General features: G+C 38.2%; 1 protein-coding gene across 7 annotated transcripts in view; it reads right to left on the bottom strand.

Moving 5' to 3' along the window:
• Positions 1 to 4,978: 4,978 nt before the first annotated feature.
• Positions 4,979 to 21,190, bottom strand: part of SYCP2 (synaptonemal complex protein 2) — an 82,697-nt gene continuing 66,485 nt past the window's right edge. For all 7 annotated transcript variants that reach the window (XM_077756296.1, XM_077756297.1, XM_077756293.1 and 4 more), the window contains 17 exons: positions 21,021 to 21,078; positions 20,486 to 20,541; positions 20,001 to 20,058; positions 19,157 to 19,325; positions 17,190 to 17,227; positions 16,546 to 16,716; positions 14,952 to 15,150; positions 13,571 to 13,776; positions 10,004 to 10,094; positions 9,584 to 9,739; positions 8,956 to 9,083; positions 7,860 to 7,954; positions 7,683 to 7,782; positions 7,158 to 7,216; positions 6,957 to 7,035; positions 6,804 to 6,860; positions 4,979 to 5,756 (listed from right to left, as the gene is read on the bottom strand). In XM_077756296.1, the coding sequence (XP_077612422.1) occupies positions 5,679 to 5,756; positions 6,804 to 6,860; positions 6,957 to 7,035; positions 7,158 to 7,216; positions 7,683 to 7,782; positions 7,860 to 7,954; positions 8,956 to 9,083; positions 9,584 to 9,739; positions 10,004 to 10,094; positions 13,571 to 13,776; positions 14,952 to 15,150; positions 16,546 to 16,716; positions 17,190 to 17,227; positions 19,157 to 19,325; positions 20,001 to 20,058; positions 20,486 to 20,541; positions 21,021 to 21,078 (1,798 nt within the window). In that variant the 3' untranslated portion in view covers positions 4,979 to 5,678. The remainder of the gene's footprint in view (positions 5,757 to 6,803; positions 6,861 to 6,956; positions 7,036 to 7,157; positions 7,217 to 7,682; positions 7,783 to 7,859; positions 7,955 to 8,955; positions 9,084 to 9,583; positions 9,740 to 10,003; positions 10,095 to 13,570; positions 13,777 to 14,951; positions 15,151 to 16,545; positions 16,717 to 17,189; positions 17,228 to 19,156; positions 19,326 to 20,000; positions 20,059 to 20,485; positions 20,542 to 21,020; positions 21,079 to 21,190) is intronic.

Consider the following 21,190-nt stretch of genomic DNA (forward strand, 5'->3'; position numbering starts at 1 on the left):
CTAATAGTTTATCAATTTTAATGGAAATGCTGCAACTGTATAAAATTGGAGGATCTGAGAGTTCTAGGTACACTGGCCTTCTCTGGTTTCAGCAAATTCCTACCTAGATGTTTGCTTACTTACTTGTTCGTATTGTTGCAAGCTGGCTTTTGGGGGTACTTTTTAGCTTCTGGAAGTAGGGACATAAGTTACTATTCACAAGTGAGTAAGACAGACAAGGTTCCTCTTCCTGTAGAATGTATAGTAGTGGGGTGATGGAAGGGAGGAAGAAAGAAATTTCTGGAGTGATATTAACATTAATAGGATTGTGAGGGAAGACCTCTCTGAAGGACAGGAAGTTCCCAGGAACAAAGACACTGGGAATGTAGCTGTTCAAGTCTACATGTTGCTTGAAGTCTACTGATCAAGAGAAGTACGAAATAAGGTTGAGGAAAGGGACAGAGGCCAGCTCACAAAGGGACTTTTTTTTTTTTTTTAATATTTATTTTTGAGAGAGAGATAGAGACAGCATGAGCAGGGGAGGGTCAGAAAGAGAGGGAGACACAGAATCTGAAGCAGCTCCAGGCTCCCAGCTGTCAGCACAGAGCCCGATGCGGGGCTCAAACCCACGAACCGTGAGATCATGACCTGCGCTGAAGTCAGACGCTTAACCGACTGAGCCACCCAGGCGCCCCACGAAGGGACTTTTATCTCCTGACTTAAAGGTTGGGTTGTAAAGTAAAGGACACCTCTGGAGAGATTTTGTGGGTTGTTGTTGTTTTTCCTTTTTAAGTAAATTGAGATGAAATGCAGAGGACAAAAAGTTAACCATGTGAAGAGTGCAGTTTAGTGGCATTTAATACACTCACAAGCCCATACAACCTCTACTTCTATCTAGTTCTAGAACATTTCCATCACCGAAGAGACTCTGTACCCTTGAAGCAGGTACTCCTCACCTCCCCTCCCCCCACCCCTGGCAGCCACTCATCTGCCTGGTCTCCATGGATTTACATATTCTTGAGATTGAGGATTAGTCCAGTCCTACGGTATAACCTCTTGTGTTTATTTTTTCACTTAGCATAATGTTCTTGAAGCTCATCTACATTGAAAGATGAATCAGTGCTTCTTCCTCTCATGGCTGAGTAGTAGTCCATGTGTAAATATACTACATGTTTATTCATGTAATGCCCATGTGGCCTGTGTCCACATTGGCTGTCCTGATGAGGGCTGCTGTGTGCACATTCTTGGACGGGTGTTTGTCGACCATGTTTTCAGTTCTTAGGGTAGATACCAAAGGGTGAGGTTGCTGAGTCGTGGGGTGATTCCACATTTAACTCTTGAGGAACTGCCAAACTGGTTTTCACAGCAGCTGCAGTATTTTCTTCTCAGGAAACACGCAAGGGTTCCAATTCTTGCACAAGCTTGCCAACACTTTTTTTCTGTTCCTTGATTCCCACCATTCTGGGGAGTGTGAAGCAGCATCTCTATGGTTTTGATTTGCAATTTCCTAATGACTGATGATATTCTGTGAATGTTCATGTGCTTGTTGGCCATGTGTACATCTTCTCTGGAAAAATGGTCATGCAAGTCCTTCGCCCATGTTTTAATTGGGTCATTTGTCATTTTGTTGCTTAGTTGTAAGAATTCCTTATATATTCTAAATACTAGATCCTAATCAGGTATGTGATCTGCAAGCACTTTCTCCCATTCTGTAGGTTTTCACTTTTATGAAAGTATCTTTGCACTAAACTTTTCTCTTTTTTTAAGTCCCGTTTACTTGTTTTCTGTTGCTGGTGCTTTTGGTGTCTTATCTAAGAATCCACTGCCAAATCCAAGGTCATGAAGATTTACTCCCCATGTTTTTTCCTAAGAGTTTTATAGTTTTAGCTATTTTAGGTTTTGGATCAGTTTTTTATGTGTGGTGTGAGGTCAGGGCACAAGCACCGTTTTGCATGGGGCTAGCCAGCTGTCCTGGGCTATGCGTTGAAGATTGTTCCTTTCCCCACCAAATGGTCTAGGCCCTCTTGATGAAACTTGGCTAGCCACAGGTGAGCAGACTTACCTCTGGACCACCATTTCTACTCCACTGGGCTAGATGTTTGTCCTTATTGAGGCACAACACGGTTTTGACTGATGTAGCTCTGTAGTAAGTGTAACACTGCAAAGTGTGAGTACTCCAAATGCATTATTTTTTCGAGGTTGTTTTGCTTTGTGGGGCCCCTTTCATCTCCATTTGATTTTTAGGATCAGATTTTTTATTTCTGCAAAAAGGCCATTGGGATTTTGATAGGGATTACATTAAATCTGTAAATTATTTCAGAGGACTGCCATCTTGACAATATTAAGTCTTGTACTCGATGACCCTGAGGTGTCTTCCACTCACTTAGATCTTCTTTAATTTCAACCAACATTTCATGGTTTACATGTGCAAATCTTTTACCTCCTTCGTTAAATGTGTCCCTTTTAATGTGCTGCTGACTCCAGCTTGCTGTTATTTTGTGGAGAATTTTTACCTTACATTTATAAGGTATATACTGGCCTGTAGTTTTCTCGTGATGTCTTGGACTTTAGGAGCAAGGGAATGCTGGTCTCATAGAGGGAGTTAGGAATGATCTCTCTTCTATTTGCTGGTGTTAATTCTCAAACATTTGGTAGAATTCTCTGTTGATTACTGATTCAATCTCTTTACACTATAGGAATGTTCAGATTTTGTTTCTTCTGAAGTTTTGGTAGTTTGTGTTTCTAGGAAGTCCTACTTTCACATGCATTGTCTAATTTGTTGCCATACGACTGTTTCTAGTATTCTCATAATCCTATTTCTGTAAGGTCAGTGGTAATAGCCCCAATTTTCATTCCTGATTTTAGAAATTTTAGTCTTCTGTTTATCTCAGTTTAATAATAGTTTACCACTTTTGGTTTTATTGATTTTTCTGTTGCTTTTCTATTCTACTGTGGTTTTTTCCTTAAATCTCCAATCTTTATTATTTTCTTCCTTCTAACAGCTTTGGGTGTCCTTTACTCTTTCTTCTAGTTTTTTAGAGTTGGGTTATTGATTTATTCATTTTTAACTTCTATAAACATACAGCTGTCAATGTCCCTCTCAGTGCTGATTTCAGTCATGGAAGTTTCAGGATGCTGCGTTTTCATTTGTCCCAAAGTATCTTCTCATCTCCCTTTGCTTTCTTCTTTGGCCCATTAGTTATTTAAGAGGGTGCGGTCACTGCCGACTCTTACGCAATGAAGTGGCCTGCTAGGATTTACGACTTAGCAAGAATGTGTTGGCTGCGAAGTCATTAAAGGGTTGTGGAAGCAAGTGCGAATGCTGGAAAGCCATGCGGGAGGCCGGTGCGGTGTCTGTGTGAGAAGTATTGACACTGTCGATAGTAGTGACTGTGTAAGTGACAGCAATTACACATCTGGAACATACTTGGGCAGAAAAATCTTCAGGACTTGATTAAGTGGCCGCTTAGTTTCAATTAAGGGCGAGAGAGAAATCCTTTCTAGGTTTTGGCTTGCATCGTTGGTTGGCTAAAAGTGACATTTACTGAGATGGAGAGACGATGTTTAATTTTTCCTTTGGTGTTGAGAAAGAAGGCCACGGGAGAGAAATGAAGGGTTGTTTTGAGACCTGGGATGCTTATTAGAACTGGCAATAATGAGTGTGCATGAGATGCTGATGTCCAAAGCAAAGGTCAGAACCTGGATACATTTGGAAGTCATCAACACAAAGACGATGATTATGTGGAACCAGATGAAGTTACCTACGGAGGAAGTAGAGTTTGAGGAATGAGTTCCACATTAAGAGATAAAAGGGAAGCCAGGAAAGAGACTAGTGGAAAATCTGCCAGGCGAATTCTGGGTGACAGGGCATTGAGAAGCTGAGTTAAGAAAAAGATAGCGATTAAACTCACTAAATTGAACCACTGATGATTTTGATTGGAGAAGTGGTAGGTAAAGAAGGTGGATTGAGAAGGTATGAAGAGCAAACAGGAAGTGTACAAGCTGAGATAGTAACAAGAAAATTCTTTTCCTCTGCTCTGTGCAAAGGTGAGTGGGGAAGTACACTGGGCNCTGCTTTGTGTGTGTGTTAGTAAGTATAGGCTACATTCCCTTCAGAGACGACAAAGACAGTCAGATGCAGGGCACTAGTGAGGGACAGTCCTTAAATAAAGAGGCAAATGAGCCACTGGAGCATGCGAGAAATCAGGAAATGCCAGCATTGACATGGGCAACATGCCACATTTCAGGGAGAAAGGATAAGGGAAGCAGGAAGTGAGGCCCTCCGCTGCAGGGTAAAGAATCAAGGACCGAAGTATTGATAAGCAGTAACAGGCTGGGCGAGTCAGGATTGCCGAGCAGCCATTTGAAATATGCAGTCATAAACTTAAGCTTGGTTATATGATCTTCCTCCAGTGACGTTCAGGTTGTGGAATGAGGGGTGTGAATTAGCAGATTCTGTGAGAGGAGAGAGTTCTTTCTGACTAAATACTCTAGAAGAGGTAAGGAAGGAAGGAGGGACAAGAAAGGGAACAGGCTTCGCAGGACAGGGGTGGGGTGACAGCCCAGGACGACTCTAGACAGCAGGCTGGAGGGTGAGAGGTCAGAGGGGTACAACTACTGGCATGGACTGGGTCACAGCTCGAACCCAGGCTGGAGCACACATGCAGCTGAGCAGGGAGGAATGCCGTCATGCGAGAAGTCCTGCGTAGTGTTTACTGTGACACGAGCTGTCACTGTCTCGTGACATAACATGCCTCCGACCCTATCGGTAACTGGGTAAAGCTACGATGGGAAGGGGTTCTTCTGCTTGTCTACACTGAGAAAGCCACTTGGTCCATGCCATTTCAGTGCTGGTAGTAGTCCAACTCTCCGCTAGCGCTAAGCAGGCAAGCAAGAGTGAGCGAGGCCGCTTCCTTTCATACTTCAGACGTCTGGTTGTACAGGATGTTTTGTCTGACCCAATGGTCATCAAGTAGGAAGATGATTCATAAAATTATAATACTTATTCAAGTGACACAGCATTTATTTCAACTTTAATATACAATTAAACATTTTTATATTCTAGCAAAATATTACCATGAACAGAGTTTAAAAAGTACTTGTCAAAACAGCATGCTTAGCAGTTATCTACCTACAATTAAAATGTTTAGAAAATATAGTAACTTTTATAGGCTATTTAACGCCTTCTAACACGGGTGCCATAACTGAATGAACACACTCCCAAGCAGGTGCTGGAGGTGCTGACTTACACGCCCGTAAGCATTTTACATCAGAGACTTCTCCCCCTTCTCAGCAGGGCTAACTTTGTATTACACGTAGTATGTTCTGAACTAGTAATATCTTATATTTAGTCCAAACTGTATTCATTTAAAAATACATTTTATATGATACATTTTATTTTATTAAAAAATACTAGTTTTGTGAGTATAGTTAACTCGCTAAGATTTAGCCAACAAAAACAGTACTACAAAAACAAGCAAAATTCCTCTTACTATTCGGTTTCCCCCAAATTTCTCCCTGAAAAGAGAATGGTCTGCATAGTACTAAAGTCTCCTGAGGTTGGATTCTTTCTCATCCATAAGACAACATTTCTTTGGACTTGGAGGCTCTGACAGAAGTACTGTTTGTGGAGCTGCTGTGATATTTCCTTTTACAGCAACAGGAAGAGGAGGCTACAGTGTACTGATAACAGCTAGACATCACACATGAACGTTTCTTTCATGAGCCATGAATAATGACATCAGTCCTCTGCGTACATTAAGAAGCTCCTCTTCTTGCTATGGCCAGGAGGGAAAAATAAAAATCACACTTAGATTTTAAATTATCACTATAAAACCATCAAACAGAGAAAAAAAAAGCTAGCTATTATTCAGGATTCTTTTTAAAACAACCCCTTTCCTAAAGGTACTTTGTATTAGTGCTCATTCTATCTCGCTGCCCAGTATCTAAGTATCTACAGAGTTCCAGGCTCTGCGCAGATATTCTAGATGATCAATGTGTAGAGATCCAGTCTTTTAAATCCCAAATTGTTGAAATTTCTTTCCAGGCTGCTTCAAGCTAAACTGTCTTCGCCACAAGAGGCTGCTCCTCTACTCTCTCAGCGTATGGAGGTTCTATTGAAATTGCAGGATGTAGGGGCACCTGGGTGGCTTAGTCGGTTAAGCGTCCGACTTTCGCTTAGGTCATGATCTCGCGGTTCGTGCCCCGCGTCGGGCTCTGTGCTGACTGCCAGCTCAGAGCCTGGAGCCTGTTTCGGTCTGTGACTCCCTCTCTCTCTGACCCTCCCCTGCTCACGCTGTCTCTCTCTCCTAGAAATAAAAAAAAATTAAAAAAAAAAACAACGAAATTTCAGGATGTATTAAAGTCTACAGACAAGTGTCCACCATTTTTGAGGGCAGTGCCTTTGGACCCCTCACCCCCAGGTGCCTTCCCCCCAGAATGCAGTTGCTGGGCTAGTAGACCTTTGGAATCAACTCCAAAAGTCAACTACTTTTATCCTCAAATCTACATTAATGGAGTCTTGCTGCCCAGGTGGACGGTAATTGTGGCAGCGCCGCCCTGGCACACCTGCGGAGGGCACGCAGAGGTCTGCTGCGAGCTGCAGTGCTTAGGCACAGAACAAAGAAAGTATTCTTTTAGCTCATTTAAATATTTCCAAACATTCTTTTTTTCTTTAGGAGGGACTCATTTAAATCACTGCTATTAATATTTTCCTATCAGTTTGCTCCATTATTCTAGAATAATTTCAGGAACTAAGACCACTGTCTCCGTCCACACAGCAGGACGAAGGCGTGTGGACGGACGCCCGCTAGAGCGCGGCTCACCATGTCCTTCAGCAGCCTCTCCTGCAGCGCCTTCATGTCCTCCTTCAGCGCGCACATCTGTAAATCAATATTTCACCTGTGACGTTTACGGTAATATTTTCACAGCAAAAAAGTATGGAGAGATTATATATGAGAATGTAAAAAAGGCTGTACCTCAGTTGTAAAAATGGTTTCTTCGTAATCAGTGTTGTAGAAGACATTTTTGTCCAGTGACGCTTTCAAGTGGTGAAGCCTAACAAAGGAAGTTACCTTTGTATTTACCATTTTAAATTGCTATAATATAGTGGTGAGGTTTATATTATTTAAAAGTTAAAAATGTATTTAGGCTGTAGTCAGTAAGAATGCCGCACCAACCTCTGCTGCTCACTTTTCTGATAGGCACTAAACTTCTGAAATATCTTCTCTCCCAAATCCTACATTTAAAAAGACAAAAAAATGAAACTTGAAGAATTCCTATATTCCTGTTCCTAATTTAAATAAACAACTTGGCTAGATGCTAAGCATATTCTAGACATCATACACTGTCTCAGGATTTTCCCCGTATTATCAAAGGTACTTACTCATAAGCTTCAATCTATAAGTGGGGATATATGAAATCTAAAACTATTTTAGAAAAATTTTAATGTTTATTTTTTGAGAGAGACAGAGTGTCAACAAGGGAGGAGCAGAGAGAGGGAGACACAGAATCTGAAGCAGGCTCTAGGCTGTCAGCACAGAGCCCAAAGTGGGGCTCAAACTCAAGTACCATGAGATCACGGCCTGAGCTGATGCTTAACCGACTGAGCCACCCAGGTGCCCCTAAAAAAATTTTCTAAAGAACAAAATTAACAGAAGTTTTCCTAAGCGTAGCGCTTCAAAAAAATTCTTAAAAGCACAAACCACAAATTCCTTCTCCAAATCTTTTAAAGACTGTGAATCTTTTTCAAAATTCTCCAGCTCCTCTATGATGATGAATTGGAATTTATCAAGTTTTTTGATCCTGTTAAAGAAACAAAATGAGAATTTTTTTTAAACTAGAGCATTCAGAAGATTTCAAACAAGGTTTTTATTACAGACCTGTACTCCTGAATCTGGTGGTTCACCATATTCAGATGTTGCTGAGTTGTTTTCCAAGACTGCTTTGCAAAATAATCCATTATTTTTTGACGGATCTGAAAAACATTTTTAACTTGAAAACTCTTTACAAAACAATAAATAATCTAAGACTATGTTAACAACAACGACTTTACCATGCAAATGACGAAGCAAAGTGCGAAATGAGAAACTTGGTGATTTACACTGAAGTGTTCATAAAAAAGCTGTGTGAGCGGTGTCTGTTTCCCTAAGGACACCACACTCTACATTATTTATAAAAATGCTTTACTGCATAATTACAGAGACCATAACCCTCCTCAGGAACAGAGCCTAAATTCACACTCAGGATCATTACTGTCTTCCACAAAACTATACTCGCTGGAGCTAGCCACCTGCAGAGCAGAAGAGACACGCAGAAACCAGGGCTTCTCCGTGTACAGGTTGACCTTTGATAATTAAAATATACAGAATCTTAAATCATCTCAGAGGGAGGGACAAGAGCAGGGGGGGGCCGATGACGAGCGGGGTTTTCCACACACGGTAACAGGAGGCAAAGAGGACTGTCCCCAACGCAGCATGTCAGACAGAGAGGCAGGTGGTGGAGAAAACAACAGTGAAACGTTGTTTAGAAAGCATTTTTGCAAACATCACATCACTGGAGCCCCGGGGCTGCGGCTCCATGAGGAGTGACCGGGTAAAACAGTGCGAGGGGATTTCTCTGGCTTCCTGCTTGATTCCAGCAACCGTGCTGGCAGTCATTTCCATGCAATGAAAAGAGGAGGCATGGAAAGAAAACTGTTCAGAAAAAAGTCACGAAGAATCAAAATGGTAAACAAACTGCAAAGGGAAATAAGACAAAGAATCTAGGAAAAGAAAGAATACGAATAATGCACAGATTTGAGAAGAGAAACCTGGCTCAGAAGACAAATACTCCGCTTTTCACCAGTCCATGAGGAAAAGCGAATTCATAAATGGGTGTTTTGTTGCCAAAGGATCAAACGAGCTGCTAGATTAGTAGACAGGTGGCATATTACCACATTACTGGGTATACACTGTCATTTAAAGAATGGTAACTTACATGAAATTTCCTCTTAAATTCTGTATTGAACTTCTTACACATCACCCCCACACCTGAAATTTCACTTTCCCAGTTCTCCGCAGGAAGAGACAAGTCATTTGTGGATAACGGAGATATACTTTCAGATACTAAACAATGGAGACAAACGGCTAAAGTTACAATATGCATTATTTACAAACTTAGACTTGTCAGGAGGCTGAGAACAAAATCTTATTTTCAGATTCTATGTGTGATCTAAGAATGTGACATAAAAGGCAGTTAAAAATATTTTCTTTTTAAAAAAATTCTCTTGCCATGGGTATTAAGGCAAAAATGTTAACACTGAAATAGAACGATTACTTTTTAACTATTTCCATGTTAATAACCAAATATTTAGTGACATACTAATCTATCCTTAATTTATACTCTAGTTAGTAAAACTTACATGTGGTAATCAGCAACAGAACAATAAGATTTATAAGATTTAAAAGACCCTTACTACCATATTATTCACATAAAGTGAACTCGGTGATAGAGCATCATCCTTATGAGACTTATCCAAAGTTCTCGTGTGTGTGCGCGATTTAAGAGCTAAGGAACCCCCTTCCACAATTAATTGCATTTTGACACAACCATTTGATCTACTTACCTTTGTAAGTGTGATTATCTGTATCTTCAGTTCTAGATAGTTTTTTGGGAGGCAAGTATACTCCCCCTTCCTCCTCGTCTTCCAATTCTACTTCAGCATTACTTAGATTTTCTTCTTCTATGTACATTCGTTTGTGACTAAGACGCGGTGTAGGGCCTTAAGAACAGTTAAAAAACAATAGCACTACAATCTTGATTAAAAATAACCTAATTATTTTCTTGCTTTTATTTAAAAAAGCCTTTCAGTGATTTATTTGCATTCTTTTAGGCAGCCATGCATTAAATTCTATCCAGCCTCATTTTCACTTTGACATTAACTAAATTGAATAAATGGTATGGCTAAAAATATAATTGCTTTAGAGAGTGAAATTTCAGAGTAGTTCAGTAATCCTGTTTTTAAAGCAATGCTGTGACTACAAACCTGATGCATGAGTAGAGTCACAAGGAACGTCACACCGTATTTGCTCTCTTCCTTCACTAGACATAGACAGTGGAGATGCGGAATGAGTTCCCTAAAACAGGTGTTAGAAATTGGAAAAAAAAATTCCATAGGTGCTCGTGGCTTCGCCTTTGACCATCTTTCTCAAATCCTAAAGCAAATAATTTGCAAATGTTGCCCCTTCTTTTTTCAGATACTTTTGTTTAGGTCCCATCCCAGCACCCCCCCTCAAGCTGTAAAATTCTGCCTTAGCGTTCTGTCTTACAGATTATTAAAAACATTTCTGTTGATGGACTGCTATAGTGGCACAAAGTATAACCGATTTCTAAATTATCGTGAAACCAGAAAGTCCCAGTTGTAAGTACCTAAGCCAGTGGCTCAGCAACTATATCTCCACTATTTAAGAACTTACAACATCTCACTTAAAAAATTTCAACCTTTTTCCATGATCTGAATCTTGAAAATCTGATGTTTTTTAAAGTAATAAGTTGAAAAATATTAAAATACATTTATTATTTAGGGCCAGTAGTCTGTTCTTATAAGAACAATCTTAGTTTAAGTTTGCTGGCTCTACTACCCTTCTAACCTCTACTGCTCTTGTATATGATGTTCATCGTCATGTATCAGTTCAATTTTCATATACTGTTTTTTTCTGAACTATCAGTGCTTTCATCTGAGTAGCTGGTGGAATCCTGTGTTTCTAGTGTAAGTACCAGAGAATTTATATGTTTTCTATACACAACAGTATTATTAACTGGAGAATGTCTGGGCTATGAATGCACAAGACCTACAGAAACCCAAAGGAAATTAGAAAGTTATTTAAAACTGAAAACAAAACCACAACAATATTACACCAGAATGACTTCTATTTCAAGGGAATAATTCATGCTATTAAAATTCAACACCCATTCATTAATAGAAAGGGAAAAAGTCCTTGGACAACTGAAACGCTAATCTGTAAGTATTTACAAAGCCTATGGCAAAGTATGTTGGCTAGTGTGGCATCTATTTCACTTGCCCCAGAGGTCACAGTCACCTGAACAATAAAAGAGTATAAGGACCAGAATGGAAAATGCAAAAAAGTATCATGAGAAACTGTCCAACATCCAAGAAAACCTAGGCAGGGAATTATGACAAAATTAATGAAGGTAGCTGGAGATATAAAAATCTATAGCGCTTCTATACAAAGCAAAAAAATTAAAAGCTCAGACAACTTTTAAAGTTTTTGTTTAATACAGCAAAAAGAAAATCCATAAGATACAGGAATTTATTTTCTTTGTGGAAGATTTGGCATAACACCAAAATGTAGAGAGAAAAACATACGGTGAGAAAGCTCCCAGTATCAATACTGGGAAATGACAATTCTTCCCTTAAAGTAGTTCCAAAATTTATATGGACGACTAGAGGGCCATGGGGATTTATAAGTAAGAGAATGAGAGGGGTGGAGGTTGGTGAAACACCATGCAAGTGTGAAAGACTATACCAATGACAGCACTGTGGCATTAGCACAGAGACAGACTGGCCAGTTACACAGAACAGTGTCCCAAGAGCTGGCCCTCGGGGCTACGGCCTGATCAGCATAACAAACGACGGAGACCAGAGGGCCTTTGTGCACGTGCAGGATGCTGCACTAACTCCCTAGGAACACTGAAAACCTAACAGTGTTTAAGACATTTTTAACTGACAGGAAAATATGATAATAACTGAGGGATTTCTTGGTCACAAAAAGACTCTGGTAAATGTCATTATGTTTTGTGATATGGAAATTTTTTATCTAAGTGAAATTATAGCTACTGGAAAAAGGATGTTTGCATTGTACATACATAACCAATATAGAATATCTAGAATATTTTAAGAACACCTACAAATTTATAAGAAAAAAATCAAACAATTAAAAAATTAGGGGGAAAAAAAAAGCCAATTCACAAAATGGCCAAAATACTCACTGATGTTTTTAATCAGTAAAATGCAAATTAAAGTTACATACTACACATCAGCTTGGTGAAAACAGAACATGTGGTAACAGTTAAAACTGTAGAGGCCACTCTACGGCCACTCTATGGCCACTATCCAAGAGCAGTGATGGAGAGTGTAAACTGACAGAGCTAATTTATGTAGCAAATTTCTACTATCTCAGAGTCAACAGTAAATGGGAAACAAATGGCCAATAAATATGCAATAATTAAAATTCCTACTAGCACAGAGTAGGATGAAAGCAAAGTGGGCAGGGCATCCCCTAGGGTTTGAGATTTGCAAGAGAGGGTGCTGGGGATTAAAGGGCTCAGGGACACGAAGGGCGGCAGAGCCAAGGACCACGGGAAGAGATCTAGTGGAAAACTGGCGCTCTGGAATGGAGAGCCTTGCGAAGGTGCCTTGGGAGTAACCCGGGATGGGGGGTGAGTAGCCTAAGGCTTAGGCCTGTCGGCTTTACCTGGTGTGGCTCCATTTTTATTTGTTTGGTACACTGGAGGTCTCGTAAGAGATTTTGTTAGAAAAACATGCTCTGTGAAAACTACTGGTTAAACAGAATAAAAGGACCTTAACATCCTGCAGAAATACAAACATTTGGTTCAAAGTAGGATGGAAGCTTGGTTTTGTCAGAGGCCTCAGATCTGGGCCGTAGGTACACAGAACTCATTAACTGCATGTCTGTAGATGGAACTCAGCACAGATCAAAAGAAGAATATATTTGGGTACTTACTACGTATCACATATTCTGCTTGCACAGACTAATTTCTCACTACCCTACTGTACAGATGAGAAAAGTGAGGTGCAGAGGGATTCATTAACTTGTAAAATGTTACACAGCAAACAAAGAGTGGAGTCAGGATTTAAATGCAATTCCGTCTCACATGAAACTCTTTCAGCTATACCCAGCTGCAGTGAATTATATTATCTTGGCAACCAGTTCTATAACTTTACATAGAGACCCAAAGAGAACTATAAAATTCTCCAATTTAAGCCATCTATACAACCCAAGCCAAAAGGGGATGACAGTGGGGTGGGTTTTAAACTGGTACTGAAGTAGCCACAACTTCAAACTCCTCTTTGTAGGCATAACATTTTTAGCTATGGTTCCTCACTTTGACCATAATTGATTCCTATCTTTAATGTCTTTTTACAACACTTTGAACATACCTACATATTAAGAAATGGTACATATAACAATATAAAAAAGAAAGAATAAAGAATTTTCCACTATACCACTAACTTTGTTCATTTTAATATTCATTCATTTATGAACTATATGGTTTTGACGCATAGACAAGTGAGTAGCACCTCTGTCGCAGTGATCATTCCTATCAGAATACTCTACACAGCACTCAGTACTTCTCACACCACCACACCTTTCCTCCTGTACAGCTATTTATTAGGCCATCAGTTTCACAGAGGCTGTTTACTTATCAGTATGTTATTCTTGTCCCACTGACCAAACCCAGAACCCTAAGCTAGGTGGACAAGCAATGTACACTTGATTGAAATTAGAGGGAAGTGATTTCCTCACTTTGAATGTATCTGGTAAAGGAAGAAAATAACGTATATTCTTACCAACAAGAAGGATCGCGGAATTGGTGAGCAACGTTCTCTTGCACATACATTTTTGTCACTGTTTTTAGGTGACCTTATTGGACCTCCATATGTACTGTTTAAAGAGTCAGGTGATGAAGTTTTTGAATAAGGTGATACGGATTCTGTTAAACAGTCATAATCCTGAGTAAAATCCTTCTCTGTTATTTTCTCTATACCTATATTGCCTCACAAAACACAAAACACAGATGACAGGTATTATCATTGATGTCTGCTTCAGAAACAGTATGATGAAATCCTAGACTATAATGATTTATCAAATCCTTATCTGTATTTAAAAAGATAAACTTCTAATAAATCAATTTTAATTTATATTAAAATAATTTGTAAGACTTTGAAAAATATTAATGGCTCCATTTAAGATGTAATTATAAGAACTTTCAAAATTTCACACAAAAATATCTATAGTATGAGCTGAGCTGCACTGTAATGATCACCCTAAGCATTATCTTGAGTATTCTGACATCACAGCCAGAACGATTACATGGTAAAGTCACAGAACTTTCTGGTTGGAGATGCCCTGGGAAATCATCTTATCTATATCCTTCATGTACAGTTGAGGAAATTCATGGCTGAAATAGGTCGTAGTGTGAATGGACTCTCAGTTTTCAGATCAAATCAGGGCATGTGCATCTCTGTTCTGGCATGTGGTTATCTGAGAGGTCAGTGGTCCTGAACAGCATAGAAAATATTCTAGTAAAGAACAAAACAGCTACTTTGGAGGAAGTATATGTTAACTTATGGATACTTGGAAATGCTTTAAAAAATTCTCAAAGAACTGACAAAAAGTGCAAACTTATAGTTACTATACTAGAAAAACGTGTGTGTGTGTGTATGTGTGTGTGTATTCCAGAGTTCCAAAGATTATGAATTTTTCTTTGTGAGTTATCTTTAAACAAAAGCAAATCTCAATTCGTGAAGATAATCCACTATAGGTCCACAGAATGACCATGATATTCCTTGCAGACTTTTGTCAATGAAATGTAAAAGAGAAACAGCAGAAATCCCCATCATTATTTTCACATTATTAAATATGTTTGGGGATTAAAAGCCTAAGAGTTGATTTAAGCTTTCACATTACAATTTGTAAATATACATTAAATATTCTCCACATTGAACCATTTGGTCTTTGACTTCCCACCATGAAAGCCTTGGGTGTCAGAAGGACACCTGCACGTCTACTTAGCAAAGACCAAGTTACTGGCATTAACTAGTTCAAAAGCTGGAGTTCTGACTACCTACAACTTTGAGGAGCATATTTAAGATTAATCTGTAAACTGTGTTTTCACAAAGTTATAATAGAAACTTGTTAAATATTTAAAAGAAAAAAAATGATACTGACATCTCATGACTTCTGCAGGTGATGCGCTCCCAGATAAAGATACAGGAGATGAGCCAAGGTTATTATCTCTTACAGCATCTTTTAGTAGAGATGAGTTTTTCCCTTCTTTTGCTCTATCCTCTTGTGTTTCGGCAGAGGCGGCTTTCTTCTGTTTCTTTGGTAGCTTTATGGTTTTGCTTCTGGAACGGATATTCTCCTCCTAAGTATATTGATAATTTTTAAGTTATACTTAAATACATAGTTATACTTGGACACATAAATTATGCTGAAATATTAAATATCTTCTGTTACTACATACGGGTATGACGGGCTTCAACAGGAGTAGTGTAGGACTTTCTGCTTAGAGAAGGCACATGACAAATTCACAGGGAATGTAATACACGGACTATAATATCACAAGTGCTGATAAGTAAGGAGATTATACGCAGTTTAGGGAAACCAGAAAGAGTTCCTGGACTTCATGGCACTTGACGTGTCCGGGAGTCACAGAGAAGATGGTGAGGGGAGACTCCCGCCAGATCACCGGGAGTGGAGCTGCACAGCGTCGCTGGGGAGTCACAAGCTGGCCCATCTGGCTGTTTCAGCTCTGGTTACACAGCAGGGAGCAGGGAAAGTGAGTTTGCCAAGGTCTTCTGATGCACTGACTGACTGCCCACATAGAGATTGTCAGCATTTTTCTTTGAAGAAAGAGATGATGAAAGGGGGCTTGGGAAGACTCATCTGACTTACGGAGAGTAAATTAAAGTAAGAAGTGAGAGAAAATGTGGACATAAGTTATGAAGTTCTTAAAGTCTTCCAAGTAGAGGATAACAAGGTTATAAACAAAGCAGGGTGGAAGCTTAATTATGTGCAATCAGGAACAGTGGTAACAATCAGAGACCTACCTTCAGTGCCAGACTCTCTGGGTTCAAACCTTTGTTTTACCACCTCCTAGCTGTGTGACCTTGGGCAAGTTCCTTCATCTCTCTGAGCCTCAATTTCTCATTTGTAAAATGAGATGTCAATAATAGTAGTACTAGTCACCTATGGTACTTAAGAGACTTTAAGAAATTAAATCTATAAACTACTTAGAATAGCACCTGGCAAACTATAAGCCCTATTTTTCTTGTCTTTCTTTCTTTCTTTTTTTTTTTTTTTAACTTTGTTAAAAAAGCTTTCCAGCACAGATGGCTGGGGAGAGGTCTGTAACATTAAGAGACAGAAAGAAGTCAGGGATAGACACAGGTGGTCAGTGTATGGGAAGAACCTCAGATCTAATATTTTGGCTTCAGAGAAAGAGTCACAGCTTCCCAACAGTCTGCACTGTTTTGAAGTATAATTTTGGAAAAATCAAGTGCTTTTCTAATTCAAAAATATTATCTTAAAGTTCTAATTTTGCTAGAGTCAAACATCTGTTTTGTAACACTAATGCCAACTTATCACAAATTTTAACATACTGTCTCAAGAACAATTTTTAGTATATAACATTTCTCATATAGAAGGTTCAATCTTAAAATGTGACATAGTCAACATTTTTGGAAAACTTTATTTCTCTACTTAGTATTTTAACAGGCAGGCTTTTTAGAAAATTTTAATCTGAATTGTATCTATTTACCTTTACTAGCAACTTCTCTTTAAATGAATGTGAAAATTCTTGTTCACTCTCTGATTCTGAATTTGAGAGGTCTTTATAATTTTTTTTGGTTTTTGCCGCTCTTCGTGGAAGTCTGGTTCTCCCATCTGGAACTGTCTCCTCTTCCTTTTTGGTGGTATTTTTGTTGGGTGTCTTTAGGAGGAAAATTTCTGAATTAGTAGATCAATAAGTGAGATATAAGAAATAAAAGCTCTTTGCTATACAACTGGTCACGTGACAATACATAAAATATTTGTAGGAATTAAATAAACTTCCTGACTAATATTTTTAAAAGTCTGGATTTTATCTTTCCATCCAAGTATCTCCCCCATTACCCTTTTTATAGCTATCACTAAAACTCTGAGGGGCCTGGTATACGTATTACCTAACTTACATAAAAAAGAGAAACAGATATAGGTATTATAATCACAGAATAAAACAGACCTAAAACAGGCCAACATGATTCAAAGAGGCAGAAAGTAGGAGTATGCATGCAAAGGCTAGAACAATTCTGGAGAAATAAGTAACATTAAGGATAAAATTATAAGATGAAAAATGAAGCTTTTTACATCGTAAGAGAAAAATAATTTTCAAGGGATGTTTGAACACAAACTTCTTGGTTTTACCATTTTAGATCTTGGTTGTCCCCTTTCCAAAGATGATCCTGCAATTCAAGAAAATAAAGTTAAATTTTTCAAATAAGAACTGGTATTAAAATTTATTAGAATATTTCTGCATAGAAGTTAAAATCGTAACAAGAATACATTTTAAATTCATTCAAAAATTTGAATTTCAAGATGATTTGAGGCTAAACGGACATTCAAAACTTTATAGTGTGCAGTAGGGCTTAAGTGATCAACTTCTTTTCTCCTCCTTTATACCAGAAACTTCTTAAACATGCGTGAGAACAGGTAACATAAGTTATAAAGTGAACACCTCTGCATCTATCATTCAATTTAAAAGCTGGATTATGAATAGTGATGTTATCTATTTATGTGTACTCTCCCTGACTGTCAATATCCCCTCTGCCAAAAGGGAATATTTTCATTATCTTGAATTGTTTCCCATTCACTTGGTCTTAAAAAAAAAAAAAAAAAAAAAAAAAATTTTTTTTCNNCACAGGTATCTATCCCTAAAGAATATAATGAACTTTATAAAACGGTATCATCTCATATATAATATTTTATGGTGTGCTTTATTTTTCACCCCTCGTTGTTTCTAAGATTCGTCCGTATTTACTGAGAATAGCTAGTTTTAGTCCCTATTCCTTTTTTTGCTTTTCAAGCACAATCAACTTTCTAAATATTCTCTGAAGCCTAGGAAATGGGTTTATCCAAGCCAAGGAAGAGGTTCTGGGAAAAAGCTCTTCCAATCCTGCTGATAAGCCAGTCCCCACACAGTGACTTGTAGGCATTCAGCCATTTAAACAAAACAGTTCACTCTGAAGTTCAATTTTAAAACTACTGACTATTCTAACCTTAAATGTTTCCTCAAGAGGTTATAAATGAGTATAAACTCCCTGAGGGCACAAGACTTGTATCAGTTTCTCCTGGCTGATAACACACCGTTGCCAAGTCCCAGAGCCTCAGAGCCTCGAGCAGGTGCGGTGAATCTAACGGCCTCTTAGCACAAGTCTGACCTGTGCTCCGGCCGCCCCGCCGCCCCCTCCCTGCACTAGCACATGCTGCCGTCTCAGGCAGCCTCTTTCCTATATGATAATCCTGCTGCTTCTCTTCTTTGCAGAGATGATTGGCCCCGTTTTCAAGATTCAGCCTCATTTACAAACATGTGCCAAGCTTCACTTCCAGGTTTCTCTTAGTAACTCCTGTTTAAGCTGTCACCCACTCTCCTCCCCACATATGCAGAGGCTACTATTGGTTATATTTTATCCTGACATATAATAAAGGCTGGTTCTCTTAAGTATCAATTTAAAAGGTCTTCTTTTAAAAATGGAATATATAAAATCTTTGGGTTTTAGTAAACAAGCTAGGAAAATGGTCAGTATGTCTAGCCAAAAATCCATACCTCAAACTCTTATCCCACTGCTTCAAGAGATTCACTAGACAAAGCAAAAGCCATATGCTGGGAAGACATTCTGTGGAAGATTTAGGCAAAAATATTTCTGCAAGAAAATGGTTTTCCTTATGTTTTTATGTGAACTCCTAAAGAGTATATGTGTTAGGTGTGACAGGAAATGGGATGTCCAAGATTTGATTTCTGCTTATTAGGGTGTTGGGTTCATGAGTATTTGGTAACACATTATCCACAATAACTCCCAAATAACTGTATGACAGCAGGCCATGAGCAAACAAATGATGAGAGTATGCACGAACCAAAGAATATGACAATAATGTTTTGTGTCTTTAATATCCCAGTAAAAAAAAAAGTAATCTCTACACAACCATAATACTAAAAATAAAACAAAAAACAAAACCACGTAGTGTTGTGCTGTATTTGCTGTTTTTTCTATTTATAAGGCTATGTAGTTATCAGCACTACCTACATACAAACACACTTATCAGCTAACAAAGCATTTCAAGTAGTTGACATGGTAAAATCATTTGCAGTATTTCTCTAAAAAGTCATTTCTTACTTGGTTTGCCACTTTTCTGCTTCTTCACATTTTTATTTCTGCTATAGTCTAATAGCTGTGGTTTTGATTTTGGCCCCTTCAGCCAGCTAACATCGGTCTTGCTGTCATCACATCTGTATTCTGTGTCAGTATCACTAAAGAGATTTTTCTTTTTATGATTTGCTACAATCTAGTAAAACAAAAAAGAATCCTTGTAATAGATGAAGAAACGTGTCTCATTATACACCATTAAAGGTAAGTTAAGCCAAAAAACAGAAAACAGAAACAACCCAAGCAACAGAAACTGACTTCTTAATTTTTTGGCATACTAATGTACCTGGCCTTAAGAAAACATAACCAGAAAGTCACCCAGAAATCCAGATCAGAGATGAAATTCCTATTTTGTTGTTGTTTAAAAGTTAAAACAGCTTACTTCTACACAGATATGAGCTAATGCCATCAAAGAAAGTAACTAAAGCTATCATACCTTCTATTAGTAGATGATTACAAATAGCTCCAAGACCATAACAAAGTCATAGTTGGCACACGAACAATCTCATAGAGGGGGAAAAACCCAAATATTTTTGTTTTCTAGAGCTTGATCATCTTGGGCAATGGACATTTTTTTTTTTAAGTATTTGAGAGAGAAGGCATGCACACATGGGGGAGGGGCAAAGAGAGACTCCCAAGCAGGCTCTGTGGGGTCAGCGCAGAGCTCCATCTCACAAGCCGTGAGATGATGACCTGAGCCAATACCAAGAGTCAGATGCTCAACCGACTGAGCCACCCTGGCACCCCAGAAAATTGTTTTGTTTTTTTTTTAAAATACAGTTGTTAATGTACACATTAGGATATTATAACTTACTCTTTTGTCTTTCGTTTTGAGAGAAGGTTCAAGTTCATCATGATTCCTTAAACCTATCCTTAAAAAAAAAGATGCATTAATTAATTTTAATTAATGCAATTAATTGTTCTCTTAAGGTAACATGCACCGGACAGCAAGACCTGGGTCTTCAGCCTGACTCTTTTACTAGCTCACTATACAATTCTGGCCAAGTTGCTCATCCTCTCTGACCTCGGTTCATTATAAAAATAACAGGTTTGATGAAGGACTGAGGCCTTCCAGCTTCATCATCGGACAAGCACAGCTAACGTGACAAGTGCAGAGGACATGCGTGTCACGTTCGGGAGTAAAGGCTGGAGTGTCCGGAACGTAACGGGGCAGTCCTGCCGCGAGTATCCCCAGTATGTTAGAACCTCTCACACACACGGGGAGGACACACTGAAGAGAAAGAACAATTGAGAAACTTATTTTACTCTAATCCATCTGATTGTAATAAAAACACCTACAATTTTATTGAATTATCCACACAGGCTTCTGTAGCTGTAGCTTGAAATTCCTGGATCTAGATTGTGAATAAACATTAAAAAATTTTTCTTAGTGTCAAAATAAGGTAAACAAGTTTTAAAAAATAAACATATGAATTCTAGCTTTTATCACTTCCTATCATTAGATGCATCAATAAAATTAAGCTTACAGCAGTATTTTTACATATAAAAAGAAAGTTAACACTATAAAATATACTAAAACCAAAATAAGTAATTGTTTTAAAATGCCTTGTATCAAGAAAGAAAGAGATTTTCTTGATGTAGTAGGGTGAGTCCCCCCCAGGCTCTAATTACTCAATTTTCTCTACTTCAGTCAGAAAGATTTTAAAGGAAACTAAATATACCTAAATTGGTACAAAATAAGTTTTAAAATATTTAAAAATACCTTAAAGCATATCTATAAGAGAATGGAAGCCAAAAAGCATACATTGTAATAATATAGTGAATACAAAATAAATACTGAATAACTAATACGCAATGCTGATTTCTAGCTTACTCCAAGTTTTATAATAGGCTCATCAGCTCCATTCAAGTTAAAATTGTAAACATCATTCCTGTAAAAATGAAGAGAAATATTAACTTCATTATATAATAAATATTCTTTTTTTTTTTAATTTTTTTTTTTAATTTTTTTTTTTTTTTTTATTTCTAGGAGAGAGAGAGACA

Source organism: Crocuta crocuta, unplaced genomic scaffold (genome assembly GCF_008692635.1).
Source record: "Crocuta crocuta isolate KB4526 unplaced genomic scaffold, BGI_CrCroc_1.0 scaffold123, whole genome shotgun sequence".
Classification (NCBI taxonomy): Eukaryota; Metazoa; Chordata; class Mammalia; order Carnivora; family Hyaenidae; genus Crocuta; species Crocuta crocuta.